Source organism: Acinonyx jubatus, chromosome A1 (assembly GCF_027475565.1).
Source record: "Acinonyx jubatus isolate Ajub_Pintada_27869175 chromosome A1, VMU_Ajub_asm_v1.0, whole genome shotgun sequence".
Lineage (NCBI taxonomy): Eukaryota > Metazoa > Chordata > Mammalia > Carnivora > Felidae > Acinonyx > Acinonyx jubatus.
The window spans coordinates 81,505,460-81,521,578 of NC_069380.1; the positions used below are offsets into that span (position 1 = coordinate 81,505,460).

Genomic DNA, 16,119 nt, shown 5'->3' on the forward strand with positions numbered 1-16,119 from the left:
GCCTAATCTTTACACTCCAAAAGTACTTTTGTCAGTAGCGCTGAGAGTTTTTCAGGAATAATGACACTTGTAGCTTATAATTTCAGTTTTAATTTTAAGTAAGGCTTAAAGTATTTGGAATGTAGCATTCATTTTACTTTTACATTTTAAATTATGGAATTAGGAGCGCCTGGGTGGCTCAGTCGGTTGAGCATCCGACTTTGGCACAGGTCATGGTATCACAGTTCGTGAGTCTGAGCCCTGCCTCGGGCTCTGTGCTAATAGCTCGGAGCCTGGAGCCTGCTTCGGATTCTGTATCTCCCTCTCTATCTGCCCCTCCTCCGCTCACACTCTCTCTCTCTCTCAAAAATAAGCATCAAAAAAAAATTTACAAAAAAAAATAAATTATGGAATTAGAGTCCGAAATAAGTCAAAGAAATAAAAAACAAAATTATACCACTGAAAGTAAACATATGTTCCTTCCTGTAGAAAAAAATAAGTCAAAACATAAAGAAAGCAAGAGAAAGGGTTATTCTTGTTCAAATCTGGTAAAACAAAATCTTGGTGGCAGGTTAGACCACAATGGCATAGGTTATCAACAGCCTGTGTCCTTAGGGGAGTGTCTGGTGTCTAGACCTGATTACACACAGCCACGCCCAAGGTTTGCCTTTAATGAGCATCTGTGCTCATTTTCAGGATTTCTGACTTAAGAATCATTTGGAGAGTTAAAATTCTTTTGTAACCTGAAAAATAAAATCAGTGAAGAAATGCTAAAAGAGTTTATTAATATCAAAAATACAGATGCAGAGAGATATCCTCAGGCTATTTTTAACATAAAGGAAACTGTGATACAAGGAAAGCAACCCAGCTGTTTTTATTTTCCTCTGAGGACTCTAAAACTAGGTGATGCGCTTAAACTGAAGTAGGAAGTTAGAGATACAATACAAAGTTACAAATACAATTCCTGAGAACACAAATTGTGGACAATAGATGACATTAGTTGTGTGATCTTTTCTACAAAGCTTATTAAAAACCAAGGTGGACTGCGTGGAAGCACGCAAGACCTGGCCTCTGTTCCTCCTCCCCCTCCCTCTCCCCTCCCCCGCCTCCCTCTTCCCCTCTCCTTCCTCCTCCCTCCATCTTCCTCCTTCCTCTCCCCTCCCTCCCTCTTCCCTCCCCCACCTCCCTGAATCTCCTGCCTCTCTGTCTCCTCCTCCCTCTGGTTTCACCTTAGGCCTCTGCTTGCTTCCTTCTACTGGGAGTTTCCCCCAAGACTTACAGTTTCTCTTAAGTGTCTCGTTCTCATTATCTGGTCTCTATTCATGTCTAACCTCCACAGAGAGTCCCTCCATGACCCCCTTGAGAACCCATTCCTGCTCTTACTCTCACCCCACATCTCTCTGGGGATGTGTGTGTGTGTGTGTTTTCTGTTCTATTAGTTGTTTGTAGCATTTCACGCCATCTAAGATTATCTGGTTCACTTTTTCTATTTTGTCACCGCGTACACCGTTCTCCCCCTCCCCCCCATGGCCACCACTGCCTCAGCTAGAATGTACTGTGGATTCCTTCACCGTGGGCACTTGTCTCTTACTCACAACTGTATTCCTAACACCTAACACAAGGACTTTTTCCCTAGTTCTGGCACATAGCTCCTAAAACCCTTGCAACCCCCGGAGTGATAAGAGCATCTTCTCTGTGCCAGTGAGGTGACAGGTGGCTGAGGCCTTGGTAGCTTCAGGATAAGAGCTGATTGTCAGAAAGACTGGGTGTGATTAGAGGGTTGGAACACTCAGCCAGCCCTGTGACCTCAAGAGATGGGAGAGGGCTGGAGATTGAATTCAGTCCCCAGCCACCAATGATTTAATCATTTGTGGACATGTAGTGGAGCCTCCATAGAGTTCCCTAAAGTATGGGGTCCAGAGAGCATCCAAGCTGGTGAACACATCAAGGTGCAGGAGGGTTCTGCTGATGGAGAGGGCCTGGAGGCTCTGAGCCATTCCCCCCGTACCTTGCACGGAACACCTCTTTGATCTAGCCGTCCCTGCACTGTGTCCTTTGTAATAATCCAGTGACCTAGTTCCTGCACTGTGTCCTTTGTAGTAATTCAGTGACCTAGTCTAGCCGTCCCTGCACTGTGTCCTTTGTAATAATCCAGTGACCTAGTCTAGCTGTCCCTGCAGTGTCCTTTGTAATAATCCAGTGACCTGGTTCCTGCATTGTGTCCTTTGTAATAATCCAGTGACATAGTGTAGCCGTCCCTGCACTGTGTCCTTTGTAATAATCCAGTGACCTAGTTCCTGCACTGTGTCCTTTGTAGTAATTCAGTGACCTAGTCTAGCCGTCCCTGCACTGTGTCCTTTGTAATAATCCAGTGACCTAGTCTAGCTGTCCCTGCAGTGTCCTTTGTAATAATCCAGTGACCTGGTTCCTGCATTGTGTCCTTTGTAATAATCCAGTGACCTAGTCTAGCCGTCCCTGCACTGTGTCCTTTGTAATAATCCAGTGACCTAGTTCCTGTGAAGTTTTGCTGAGTTCCACAAGTTGTTCTCATTCAAGAACCCCTGAATATATAGCCAGTCAGTCATAGGTGCTAGTGGCAACTTGGGACTTTTGACTGGCCTCTGAAGTGGGAACAGTTTTGTGGGGTGTGACATTAATTGCAACTAGGTGGTGTCAAAACTGAAATGAATTGTAGGATACCAGTCCGTGTTGAGAGTTGGAGAAATGGTTTTGGAAAAGACACCACACATTTGGTTTCAGGAGTATTGCAAGTAAAAACGATTTGTAGGTGCACTAAATTATTCGTTGGATGGATGGGCAGGAACATAAACTGTTGTACTTCCCTGTGGTTTACTTCTAGGACCAGCATGTAATGCTTTTTTAGTTAAAAATGTGTCAATAGATATGTGAAAGAAAATGTGTCAATTCATAGAGCCCACAGACAGGAGAAGACTATGTAAGGTACTGCAACTTCCAGTGCTTGGCCTCACATTTTACCTGTTTTATTCTTAAATGAACTCATGTAGTTGAAACTTATCTGTGTGTCATTTTGCTGTAGTGCAATTTAAAATACGTTCACTTTTTCAAGTTAGAAAAAAATTCTCAGAAGTGTACCTTCTGTTTTTGTTTATAAACTGACTTGCCTGTGGCAGTTGAATTTCAAAGAGTAAACTACACAGAGAAGAGCGAGGAGGGCCCAAATTCCACGACAGCCGCCTGCTCAGGCTGATTCAAGAAAGAGTAGAAGTGTTCTGAAAAGTCTAAACTATTCTAAAAGTCATCAGTATAGTGCAGCATTTTAAACAATGCTTTTTTTTCCTCGTTACAAAAGCAATACTTGTTAATTTTGGAAAAAAACAGAACTTGTTGATACAAGAAAAGAAGATCATTTCAGTCCCACCACCTGGACACCACTGTTAACAGCGTTGCCAGCCTTACAGCTGTTGTTGTGTGTGTGTAAACATAGAGACCAGGTCGTTCAGTTCTGTAGCATTCTTTTGTTGTGTCAGCATGCATGTCTTCTCACATCAGCCGTCCTAAATCGTTGTTCATAACGATGGTATTTCATTGACTGACTGTTCCCGTATTTAACCAAAAACCTGGTTGCTGCACCTTTAGCTTACATTTTTTGCTATTCAAACACTTGTGCTCAATGTTGCTTTATGTTTTTAATTTTTTTTAAAACAGCTTTGTTTATACCATATTCTAAAAGTGATATTTTACTGACATTATAATTTCTTAGCTTCTTAAGAAACCAGAAAAGGGAGAGGAACCAACCACTGAGAAGCCAAAAGAAAGAGGAGAGGAAATGGATACTAGAGATGGAGAACAGGAGTCCTGTCCTGGCTGTGCTGTCCGGAAGCCCATGCCCTTGGGGAGCTCGCTGGAGGAGCCCAGGGAAAAGTGAGCTTGTGACTGTCACTGTGTCAGAGTCGTATGTGTCCTTTATCGTATTTCAAACTGTTTGTGGAATCGGGTTTTACCAAGATAATGCCCACATCCTTATTTCTTCTGGGTCACGCTAGGGGCTTGGTAAATGCATTTCGTCTGCAGCCTCAAGTCTGTCTTCAAAGCAGGAACATGTCCTGCTTCCAGTTCCTTAGCCGTTCCTGTCCTTGCTCCCTTTGGATTCCTGTTATCACTCTTTAGGTCTTCAGGATCTCCTTCCCAGTCTTGTCCAAGTGCTAGGATTCCTGTGTTGGTGTTACCATCCCTGTGGCCCTCCCGTGGAATCTGACCAGCAGCTGTGTGGATCCCAGTATTGCGCTAGCCCTGCCTGTCTCAGGCTAGGGGTCCTTGGGGCATGTACTTCTCTGCGTGCTTGTGACATGCAGCTCACGAAAGGAGCTTGAGCAGGGCTTGTGTGGAATGGGACAGACACTGTCTTTGCATGGGGGCCAGAGAGACCCGCCAGAACCTTGTCAGGTAGGAGCCCCTCCCTCTCGCCCCTGAGCCTCCTCAGGGTTTGGTCACCTCCCCACAGTCAGTGGGGCCACGTGTGTCTGGGCTTCTTGTTCCCCTGGCCCAGGGCTCCTGCTCGTGCACTGCATCCGGACACCCATGGAGCTTCCTGGATCCCAGGGCTGCTCTGCTTCCAAGGGGTCCAGAAGTGAATTTGCACTTGGATGTGAGATGGCAGGGTTGTGGGGTTAGGCTGCCATTTGCCCAGAAACATACCAGTCACAATGAATTCTTACTGTCTTTCTTATACAAAGAGTTGTGATAAAAAAAAATTTTTCCCTCTTTTTGGGGATTCCAGTTTATTGCTCAGTTTATGAAATTAATTTATGCATGATTATTAAACCTGTGATCTGTTAGGACTGTAGTTTCTGTTATATGTGTTTGTATTATTATCGCTTATGATACAGCAGTGCCTTTCGTCATGTTTCTGGCATGAATTCTCACTTTGCTTATAGATCTTTTTCTCCCCAGCAGTCCTGCTGCTTCTGTTTTGTGGGAAGTCAAAAATAGTGTGTGAGGACTTTGCCTGTTGGTTGTGGACTTTAAGAAGCAAAGGAGCTAAGGAGCCACTTATTTATTTACTATTCATTTAAGAGTTTGATATATGTATAAAATTAGTAAATTTCAATTAATTGTAGCTACATGAAGCAGAAACAAGGCTGTCAGTATCAGCTCTGTGTCATGATGAATGTGTACCTGGGGCCCTAGGAAAGTCACTTGACCACTTTGGTCTCCGGTACTCTATCTGTAAAGGGGGTTGTTAGTCTACTTTGGGGGGTTACTAAGAGTTAGAAAAGTAAGTATACATAGTTCCTTACCACAGTGCCTATTCCTACGTGTCATTCAAGTTTAACAGTAGATACTGTCGTTACCATTGTCAGTTCATCTTTTAGCAGTTTTTTATTGAATGCCTATTACGTGCCCACTTGGCAGCGTGGTGATGTGCAGACTGAGGTATTCCCTGCCTCTTCTGGAACTTGCGGTATGGACGGGCAGACAGGTTCTCATCAAGCAGTATGCCTGAGGTGACTGATAATTTGAATTGAATCACAGGTCACAGAATGAGAGCAATGAAGAGCAAAGGGAGTTGGACCGAAGATTCAGAGAAAAAGACCCTGAAACACAAAGATGCCACTTGGATGACAGTAGAAAGCAGAGAGCTCACTGTGAGTTTGACACGTTTTCGCGGAGAAATGAGGAGGAGCTGAGATGGGGGAAAGGAGGCCCCCCCGACAGAGGGAAGAAGGGGAGCCAGGACAGTGGCAACACTGTGGAGGCAGCAGAGCGGCCCGGGAAAGAGCGGAGGAGTGAAGGTGGCCCAGCAGCCAAAATGGAGCGCCCAGGAAACAAGGTTCTTCTGCTTGTTTGGGATCATCTTTCATTCATCAGCCGTAAAAGCACAAACAGCACATCTGCGGCTTTATGCCTGCTTTATCAGACGGAAGTTGTTTTAGTTAGCCCAAAGAGAGAATCTGTGTAGGTGTCGGGGACTTAGGGTCACGCACTCTCTCAGTGGGAAGTCTGCCCCCACTGGGTCCTGTGCTCTTAGGGAGTGCACTGCCCTGACAGTTTGCATTTCATGACGCTTCAGGGAGCTTTCTTTTACGTGATTAACAATGTAGTGATTATTAGTAGATAGTCAAATGGCTCATAAATACTCATCAGTTAGGTGTGCACAGTCGACACAGGATTGGAGTGGCCTACTTAGACCAACAAACGGCTTTTCTTTCTTTTTTCTTTTTTTTTTTCCCCAGAAGTTTGAGGTTAACTTTTACTCATATCACATTGTTGTAGAGAAGCACTATTAATGGGGTCCCCTCCCTATAGGGCCAGGCCCCGTGGTGCCAGTGAGTCCCCCACAGCCTGGCCGCCCAGTGTCCAAGGGGAACACCCTCATCCCACCCCATTCCCAACCTCGACAGGGACACTATCTGCTGTCTGCATGGTTTTGTCATTGCTATATAAGTGCTATGTAAGTGGAAGCATACAGTGTGTGACCTGAGACTGTTTTTCTCACTCAGATCTGCCTTCCCTTCCAGTCACCCAGGGTGTTGCTGGTATTAGTGATGTTGGTTTTTAAAATGTTTCCAGGGCAGGCAAAACCACAGGCAAGAGGAGAGCCTTCTTCACCCCTGGCTAATCATATCTGTGTCACCCAGGGGTTTCTCTAGTTTCCTTAATCTCAGGTACACCAGAACAGCCATGGGTCTTTTTGGTGGGAGGTGTTTATACGAACACTTGTTTTCAGCTCCCTTTTTTTGTAGCAGCAGTGAGCACAGCTTTAGGCGTTGGGAGTCTTCTCCATGAACTCTGTGATGCTGTGGTGGAAATGAGGCGCCTTGTGCATAATGGCTCCTCCTTACGAGGCCTGGCAGGTTACGATGCTCTTTCAGTATCAGTGTTGACCCCCATCTGTGCATACCAGTGCTGCCCTGGTGAGAGCAGGACCATGTGTGTTGGCCCGGGCAGGAGGTGGCATGTGAACCCTGCCCTTCTCTCTGCACCCATGGGGCCTGCCGAGGCCTTTGCCACTCTCCTCCCTGGCCAGGCTTCCACCGGGGAAAAGGGCTGCTAAGTGCCCTGGCAGTGACTGTGGGGCCCTGCAGAAACACCTCCCCAGATATGCCCACCTAAGCTGCCCTGTCCTTGGGCCCCTAGGTGGCCACGGAAGGAGTGTAGGAGGCTTCCTTGAGGGGCTGGAAGCTCCCCTGAGCTGGGGTTTGGTTGTTCCTCCTCTCCGTCAGAGCAGAGCTACCTGGCTTCTGCTGTTCTCTCCTTCCCTGGCCTCACTGTGCTGATATCTGGAAGCAGTTCCATAGTGTCTTACTCACGTTGCTCAACCATCATTGCGTTTCTCCACCTCTAAGACTTGAATCAGATGATGGGTTGGTGTTTCCTATGAAGGGGCAGTTCAGGAATAACCCACATAGAAATCACTCATTACAGACATCAGTAATTATTTAGTTCATGGCCCTAAAAAGCCGCCTGTGAGGGGCCATGCCTTGCTTTGTCTCAGGACACATGTTCACCCTGCCTGGTAATTTAGAGGGGCTGAAATGTGTAAGTCTTCACCTCTGCCTGGGAGGGCAGACGCCGTGGTTCTGCTGGTTCCAGGGAGATCTGGGTTTGCACAGTAACCTTTTCCCAGATACTAATTTTTACCTTTTTTCAAGTTATTTTAAATACTAACTGTCTTTCTGTTCATGGCTTTTTTTTTTTTTTTTTTTTTTTTTTTTTTTTTTTAGCTTCAAAGTGCCTGGTTTCTGAGATGAGATAGTGCTATGAAAAAGGCAGATTTTTAGCTGATTTTTTTTAGGTAATTAGAGTTATCAGACCCTGGAAGTAGAGAAGTTGCTCCCTCCTGTGTTGCTGGCCTTTGGAAGGGTAACCCACTGCTCTGTCCTGGCAGGATCGGCCGGCCTTGCAGCTGTACCAGCCAAGAGTTCGCATCCGAGCACGAGAAGGTGGTAGGGGAACCTCTGTGGAGTGCCCTGGCAGGAACAAGGATGAGGCTGAAGATTCAGCACAGGGGGGTTCCCAGAAGAGCGAAGAGGCGGGGTGAGTCAGCGCACATGTTTGGGACCTCCCATTCGGCATTCTGTGGGTTAGAGAGGGCATTCTGGAAATGTACAAATCAGCCTTGAATCTAACCTGCAAAGTGAATTTACTCCTTATAAAGAAATCAGAAACTAGAAATATAAATGTGGCATAGAAACATCTAGAAACCATTCTTAAGAAAGAAGCAATCTTTTAAAAAATTGAAAAGTTGTCATAGACTTTATTATTTTTAGTATAAAGTAGTATGTATCATTTAGCCAAAATAGCCTGTACTTTGAGTTCTGCACATTTGTAAGTGATCTGTTGGGATTCATATCATGTAGTATGTGAGCTATTGTTCGGGGGAAGGGAGGGCTCTCATTCCATTGTAACTCGGTGATACAGACACCTGTGCCATCTGTCCTGAAGATTCCCCGAAGTCTGTATTGTGTTATAGCCCCTGTGATAGAACTTAACACTGTATAAAATCTGACAGCTTTAAGAATCGCCCTTTTAGCAATGTGGCCACTGACTTTTTTCACAGTCTTTTGATGGATGTGCTCATGGTTTATAACCACCGTGATTTAAGGGTTGCTGAGACAACGTAAGGGCATTATTTTGGGACAAGGATAACTTAGTTATGGCATCTAGGGTTTTTCTTTTCGCAGTCTGAGGCAGTTTTATTTTGAAATGACTCATTGGAACTTTCTGCAGTTACGTGTTCTACAGTATTTTTTAATGTTAGTGAAATTTTTAAACATTAATGTATTTTTGGCACTATGCTTTGAACCACTTACTAAATAAAAATTTTAGTTGCTATGAATTTGAAGTCCAGTTGTACTTTTCCTACATCAAATTTTACATAATAAAACATTGCTTTTTAAAATGTAGCTTTAGGGGCGCCTGCGTGGCTCAGTCGGTTAAGCATCTGACTTCAGCTCAGGTCATGATCTCACACTTTGTGGGTTTCAGTCCCACGTTGGGCTCTGTGCCGACAGCTCAGAGCCTGGAGCCTGTTTCAGATTCTGTGTCTCCTTCTGTCTCTGCCCCTCCCCACTCTCGTGCTCTCTCTCAAAAAATGAATAAACATTTAAAAAAAATTTTTTTAAATAAATAAAATGTAGCTTTAGTTATCTGAGATTTTGCTGGTTGTATCTATTCCTTTCTAGATATGAAACATTTATCAAAAAACTTAGAATACTCATTTATCATTAAAAATGTCTGTCAGACATATAGTCTATTCCATGGCATTGCTATGCCCTTGCTCTTGACTCTGGAGCTCCAAGAATTTGGCGGGGGGAGGGGGCAAAGGACTTGCTGTGATTTAGAGAGGTCTATGTGACCTGGTGGGGTCAGCCCTGATGGAAAAAGGGTAGGTGGGTAGTAACTATTTAGATGTTGCAGGCTCTCTGGTCTCTGTTACAACTTGCAAATTCTGCCATTATGCAATACATAACAAATGGGCAGGGCTGTGTTCCAATATGATTTTATTTATAAAGATACATAGCAGGCCATATTTGGCCTGTGGATCGTACTTGCTGACTCCTACTTAGACTTTGGATCACACTGGATTTCCTGATCAGTGAGACACTGTGTCCTCACTGCTCACTTGGGCTTTGATCTGTAAACACAAGTACAGCTCAAAATAGAATAAGAATAAAGGCTTGAACACAAGACCTGAAACCATCAAATTTCTAGAAGGAAACACAGAGGGTTAGCTCCTTGATACCAGTCTTGGTGATAATTTTTTATATTTTGACACCAAAAGCAAAGGCAACAAAAGTAAAAATAAACAATGGAACCACATTGAACTGAAAAACTTCTTCACAGGAAAGGAACCTATCTATAAAATGAAGAGGCAGCCTATGGAGAGGAAGAAGATATCTTCAAACAACACACCTAATAAGGGGTTAATATCCAAAATATGGAAAGAATTCATAACAACTCAATAGCAAAAAAAACCCAAATTACCCAATTAAAAAAGAAAAAGGAGCAAAAGACCTGAATAGACATTTTTCCAAAGAAGACATCCAGATAGCCAACAGGTGCGTGAAAAGGTGCTCAGCATCACTCATCACCAGGGAAATACAAATCAAAACCACAATGAGATACCACCTCACACCTGTCAGAGTGGGTAAAATAAAAAAGACGAGAGCAAGTCTTGGCAAGGATGTGAAGGAAAGGGAACCCTCATGCAGCGTTGGTCGGAATGCCAAATGTTAGAGCCACTATGGTTTGCCAGCGTGGAGGTTCCTCAAGAAATTAAAAATATAACTACCATATGATCCATCAGTGCCACTGTGGGCATAGATCCAAAGGGAATTGGAAGCACTACCTCGAAGAGATATCTGTTCACATGGTTGTCACAGATTATTCACAGTAGCCAAGGTGTGGAAACAGCCTTAGTGTCCACTATGGGTGAATGGATAAAAAAAATGAAATGAATATTATGCAGCCTTAAAAAAGGAAACCCTGCCATTTTCAACAACATGGATGAACTTGGAGAGCATTATACTAAGTGAAGTAAGCCAGACAGAAAAAGACAAATACTGCCTGCTATCCCTTATATATGTACAGCCTAAAAAAAAAAAAAGTCAAACTCATAGAAACAGAGTAAAATGGTGGCTGCCAGGGACTAGGGCATGAGGGAAATAGGGAGAGGTTAGTGAAGTTCTGTTATTCAGTTATAAGATTAATAGGTCAAGGGTCTAATGTATAACATAGTGACAGTAGTTAATACTGTATTGTATAACTGGAATTTGCTAAGACAGAATTTTCTCACCAAAAAGAAGTAAATATGTGAGGTGCTATTTATTACTCAGTGTGAATCCTTTCATAATGTATGCATTTTACCAATCGGTATGTTGTATGCTTTAAATATATATTATAAATTTACTTGTCAATTATACCTCCATGAGGCTGGAAAATAAGTAAATCAAAAGTAGCTACATCCTGTGAAAGATTCTTGAGATCTGTCCCCAGGGCTTCGCAGAAGTCACTTTGAGATTACTGATTTAAAACAATAATACATTTGTATAATGGACTACTTCGGTATAAAACACTTCCATGTACACTCCCTAGTTTTGGCTTAGACTCATTTTTAAGATGGTTGGGCAGGACACAACACACATAATCTCCCTTTTACAAACTAAGAAACAGGTTTAGAGATGTCCAGCACTTGTTGCTGGCAAAGCCAAAAGCTGTTTTCATATTCGTAAAGTTTTTATTACTAATTACCCAGAAATAAGTTTTTGAGTTTATCACATGTCTAAGAAATGATAGAAATGTTAAAGAATATTCTTCACACGGGCATTGCCCATGGGAGCCCGTATTGTGGGGAGGGCTCCCATGACCAAGGAGTGGGGTGGGGTTGGCCACCTGTTGGTTCACTTTCTAGTAATTCCTCTGCAAAACTTTCTTTTTTCTGTTTCTCATTTTGGATTTGTTTTTGGTTTTATTCAGCTACCTAAGTGTTTTATTTTTATTTTTATTTTTCAGAGAGAGCACGAGCAAGGGAGAAGGGCAGAGGGAGGGAGACAGTTAATCCCAAGCAGGCTCCATTCTAAGCACAGAGCCTGATGCAGGGCTCTTTCCCACAACTCTGAGATGATGACCTGAGCGAAAATCAAGAGTTGGATGGTCAACCAACTGAGCACTGCCCCCCCAGGCGCCCCACAGCTACCTAATAATTTTAGTAATTATATTTAAACATGAACATAGCAAAGCAGAGCATTAACTATCAGTATTTTAATGGCTCTCAGTCTTGCTAGTAAATTAGAAACACCAACTGACTGAAGTAATTCCTCAAATCTGACGTGAAATAGGTACCTTGAAGAATCTCACATGCATCTTTGGAAATAAGTTTTCACTTGCTTGATAATAGTATTACCAAGTAATTGTCTCCCACTTAATGAATCACATGACAGTGAAACACTTGGGGAGGGTGACGTAGCTCACGGAGCAACAGGTTCTTTAATACAAGTCTCAGGAAGTCTAGTGGATCATGTGGCCCCAGGAACTAGAGAGGAGTGGTTATGGCTCAGCCGCAGTCGTGACACGGAGAGGACCTCGGGTGGAGAAGGGCATGAATTTCTTCACATTACGCCATGAGAAAGGATTTTTTATTTTCATCTGTATGAGTGAATTCTCATTTTTAAGTCTATTTTCTTAACTCTGATGAAAAGAGAGGTAATTATACTTTAGACAGATTTGTTTTCTGTTCTATTCTTCCTGGCTTTAAAATTAAGAACATGTCAGAGATTAAAATGGAGAATTTAAATGGATATTTGATCTATTCAATCTGTGTTAATTACTACCAAAAAAAGAAAAAAAAAGAGTGAAAATAAGTTTATTTTCAGAACAGTGTTCAGAGTCAAGAGGGTTGTTTTTTTGTTGGTTTGTTTTTCCCCAAGCAAATTAGCCTGCTTAAATCCACCAGGTAATTTCTTCAACCCAGTCTCAGCTTTAGTAAGGTTTAATGATAGTCATTATTATATGAAAATTCAGTTTAAATCCTTACTTTTAAAAGTTTGTCACTTCAGTCAAGTTTAGAAAAATGCTGTCTTCTCTGTGTGTTTCTGTTGGCCTGCATTTTGGTGGAAAGCTTACAACTTCTTGTAAGTGTCTATCCTTCTTTGTGTCAAAAGCATGTTTGTCTTGTAACACGTTAAATTTCTTCCCAAGTTCATCACTGTTACACATCTAAAAAAATAATTACATAAGTAACTTTGTATGACTAAAGGGATAAAAGGTAAGGCATCTTGGCCAATTTAAACACAAGCAGTCTACCCCATAGAAGAATGGCATTTTTCAATGATAATAGCATTTTTAGTAGAATAAATTATTGTCATGATAGAAAAATCAAGGTGCCAAACTGAGAGCCGTGTGCCTACATATAATTTGCCCAGTTATACATGCACGAAGTAGCCACTTCCTGCATCACTGGGACCATGCTTTTTTTTTTTTAACGTTTATTTTTGAGAGACAGAGCGTGAGTGGGGGAGGGGCAGAGAGAGAGAGGGAGACACAGAATCTGAAGCAGACTCCAGGCTCTGAGCTGTCAGCACAGAGCCTGACGCGGGGCTCGAACTCACGAACCGTGAGATCATGACCTGAGCCAAAGTTGTACGTGTAATTGACTAAGCCACCCAGGTGCCCCAGGACCATACTTTCCTGAACCAAAAAATGGAACAATTTATTTGACAAAGGATTCTTGTGTCACTTGGGTGTGAGGGCCAATGTAGGAGATGCTGTTTGGGTACAAAACTGCTGGCATTTCTTAGATGTCTTAACAGTGATAGAAACCATGATATTCACATTCAAGCCTTACTATGGACTAAACTTGGTCTCCACAGGGTTCACATGTTGAAGTCTTAACTGCTTCCTCAGTGTGGCTATATCTGGAGTAAAGAAGTAATCAGTGTTAAATGAGGTCATAAGTATGGGGCTCTGATCTGATAGAATTAGTGTCCTTGTAGGAGGAAACACCAAAAGGTGCCACGTGTAAGTTAGGAATGCCTCACTAAGAACCAAAACAGCTAGCACCTTGATCTTGAACTTCCAGCCTCTAGAACTGTGAGAAGTGTCTGTGGCTAAAGTGGCCCATCTGCAGTATTTTTTTTTTTTTAATTTTAATGTTTATTCATTTTTGAGACAGAGACAGAGTGCAAGTGGGGGAGGGGCAGAGAGAGAAGGAGACACAGATTCTGAAGCAGGCTCCAGGCTCTGAGCTGTCAGCACAGAGCCCGACGTGGGGCCCAAACCCACAAACTGCCAGATCATGACCTGAGCCAAAGTTGGACGCTTAACCAACTGAGCTACCCCAGGTGCCCCCCATCTATGGTATTTTGTTGTGGTGTCTGGAGCTGTGAGAAAGGCCTGTCACTGGAAACCCAAGGGCTAAGAGTGTGCAGGACATTAGGAAGGAAACCAGTGGTGGCTCCCCTCTCCTGGATCATTCCAACAAGATTTGGTCATTCCTGTGTTAGGAAGGAAATTCCTCAGGCAAAATTGCCATATCAAAATATAAAATGGAAATATCCTCACACTCAGCATTTGAACTCCTAACACTGCACCCTACAGACAGACCTGCACATGTACAGACAGTAAGCATGCCAGCTGTCCCTATGCTCTGCCCACTGCTCCTCAGCAGTCATGGCAGAATACAGACATTGAAATGTCCACAGTGTGTCACAAAATTACAAGTACGGGATGTGCTTTAAATAGTTCATAGATATACAGGATGTCTGTGCTAGAAAATGTCTGGAAAGATGTGTACCAACATGTAAGAACACAATCAATCTGCAACAAAGGAAGCAAGAACACACAATGGGGACAGGATAGTCTCCTCAGTAAATGGTGCTGGGTCTGGACAGCTACGGGCAGAAGAATGAAGACGGATCACTTTTCTACACCACACACAAAAATAAACCCCAAATGGAGTAAACACCTAACAGTGAGACCCGAAACCGTAAAACTCCTCAAAGAAAACATAGGCCGTAATCTCATGGATTACTCAGCCTTAGCAACATATTTGTGGCTACCTCTCCTCAGGCAAGGGAAACAAAAGCAAAAAGAAACCATTGGGACTACACCAAAAAGAAAATCTTTTGCACAGCAAAGGAAACCACCAACAAAACAAAAAGGCAACCTACAGAATGGGAGAAGATATTTGTAAATGACATATTTGATAAGGGGTTAGTATCCAAAATATATAAAGATTATACAAATCATTACTGGAAAAAAATAATCTGATTAATAAACAGGCAGAAGACCTGAATAGATATTTTCCCAAAGACACAGATGGTCAAAAGACACATGAAAAGATGCACAACATCACTAATCATCAGGGAACTGCAAATTAAAACCACGATGAGAGATCACCTCATCCTGTTCAGAATGGCCAAGATCAAAGACAAGATATAACAAGCGTGGGTAAGGATGTGGAGAAAAGGGAACCTCGTACACTGCTGGTGGGAGTGTATTGTGGAAAATGGTACAGAATTTCCTAAAAAAATGAAAAATGGGAATACCATATGATTCAGTAATTCCACTGCTGGGTATTTTCCCAAAGAAAATGAAAACACTAATTTGGAAAGGTATATGCACCACTATGTTTATTGCAGGATTATTTACAATAGCCGAGATATGGAAGCAGCCCAGGTGTTCGTGGATAGATGAATAAAGATGTGGTTTGTATATACCATGGAATATTACTCTAGTCACAAAAAAAGTATGAGATCTTGTCATTTGTGACAACCCGGTTGGACATAGAGGGTGTTATTGTAAGTGAAATAAGACGGAAAAAAAGTAATACAAATGATTTCACTCCTATGTGGAATCTAAAAACACAAACAGAAACAGACTCATAAATACAGAGAACAAACTGGTGGTCGCTGGGGGCCGGGGGCGGGGGGTGGGGAGGATGGGCAAAATGGGTGAAGGGAGTTAGTAGGTACATACACAAAACGTACTCAAGCTTTTAGGAAAAATACAGGAACTATTCCACAATTTAATAGCAATTGGAGGTAGGATTAAGTGATTTTTAGTTGTTTTCTAACTTTTAAATAATGATCATATACAAAGATAGATTTTCATTGCTTCTCATTCCTAAGGAATTCAAAATTTATTTATTACCAAATATCTGAAACAATATGTGTAAAATTAGGAATTTGAAAAGTAATTCTTTCCCCAGGGATCTTTGTTAATCTGCTGCCAAGTTTCTCATTGAAGGACACTGGTGAAAACCACACTTAGGAATTTCCATGCAATTTCTTTTTCTGTTTTTAGTATTTGCTTAAGTTCAATTAGAAACTGTATTAGTACTGTTTTTAACATTCTCTTTAATATGTGTGTTTTAACACCATTTACCTTGAAATGCAGCATGATGCATTTCCTTTTGTTAGAATAGTTTTGCCTACAGTGCTCATTGACCTTATATTTTACAAAAGACCACTTTATCTTTCTTTCTTGGTGCTACTTTTTCCTCTTGAGCATAACTTAACCAGTTTCTTAGGCTGTAAGTAAAACATATTTTATCATTGCCAAAATCCAGTGCGTCATTACATGAAGTTAAGGTTTTCTAAATCATGCCCTTTCTCTTTGAAATTCTGTGTAATATTTACCAGTAAAAAATACATGCAC

General features: G+C 42.3%; 1 protein-coding gene across 15 annotated transcripts in view; it reads left to right on the plus strand.

Annotated features, from left to right (window-relative positions):
- Positions 1 to 16,119, plus strand: part of UPF3A (UPF3A regulator of nonsense mediated mRNA decay) — a 33,857-nt gene that overhangs the window by 12,955 nt on the left and 4,783 nt on the right. For 3 of the 15 annotated variants that reach the window (XM_053218288.1, XM_053218285.1, XM_027065301.2), the window contains exons 8-11: positions 3,722 to 3,882; positions 5,494 to 5,791; positions 6,532 to 6,626; positions 7,850 to 7,998. In XM_053218288.1, coding sequence (XP_053074263.1) covers positions 3,722 to 3,882; positions 5,494 to 5,791; positions 6,532 to 6,626; positions 7,850 to 7,998 — 703 coding nt within the window. Of the gene's footprint in view, positions 1 to 3,721; positions 3,914 to 5,493; positions 5,792 to 6,531; positions 6,627 to 7,685; positions 7,757 to 7,849; positions 8,801 to 9,807; positions 10,932 to 16,119 lie in introns of those variants that run through there. The other 12 variants (XM_053218294.1, XM_053218292.1, XM_053218297.1 and 9 more) reach the window with 10 other exon arrangements.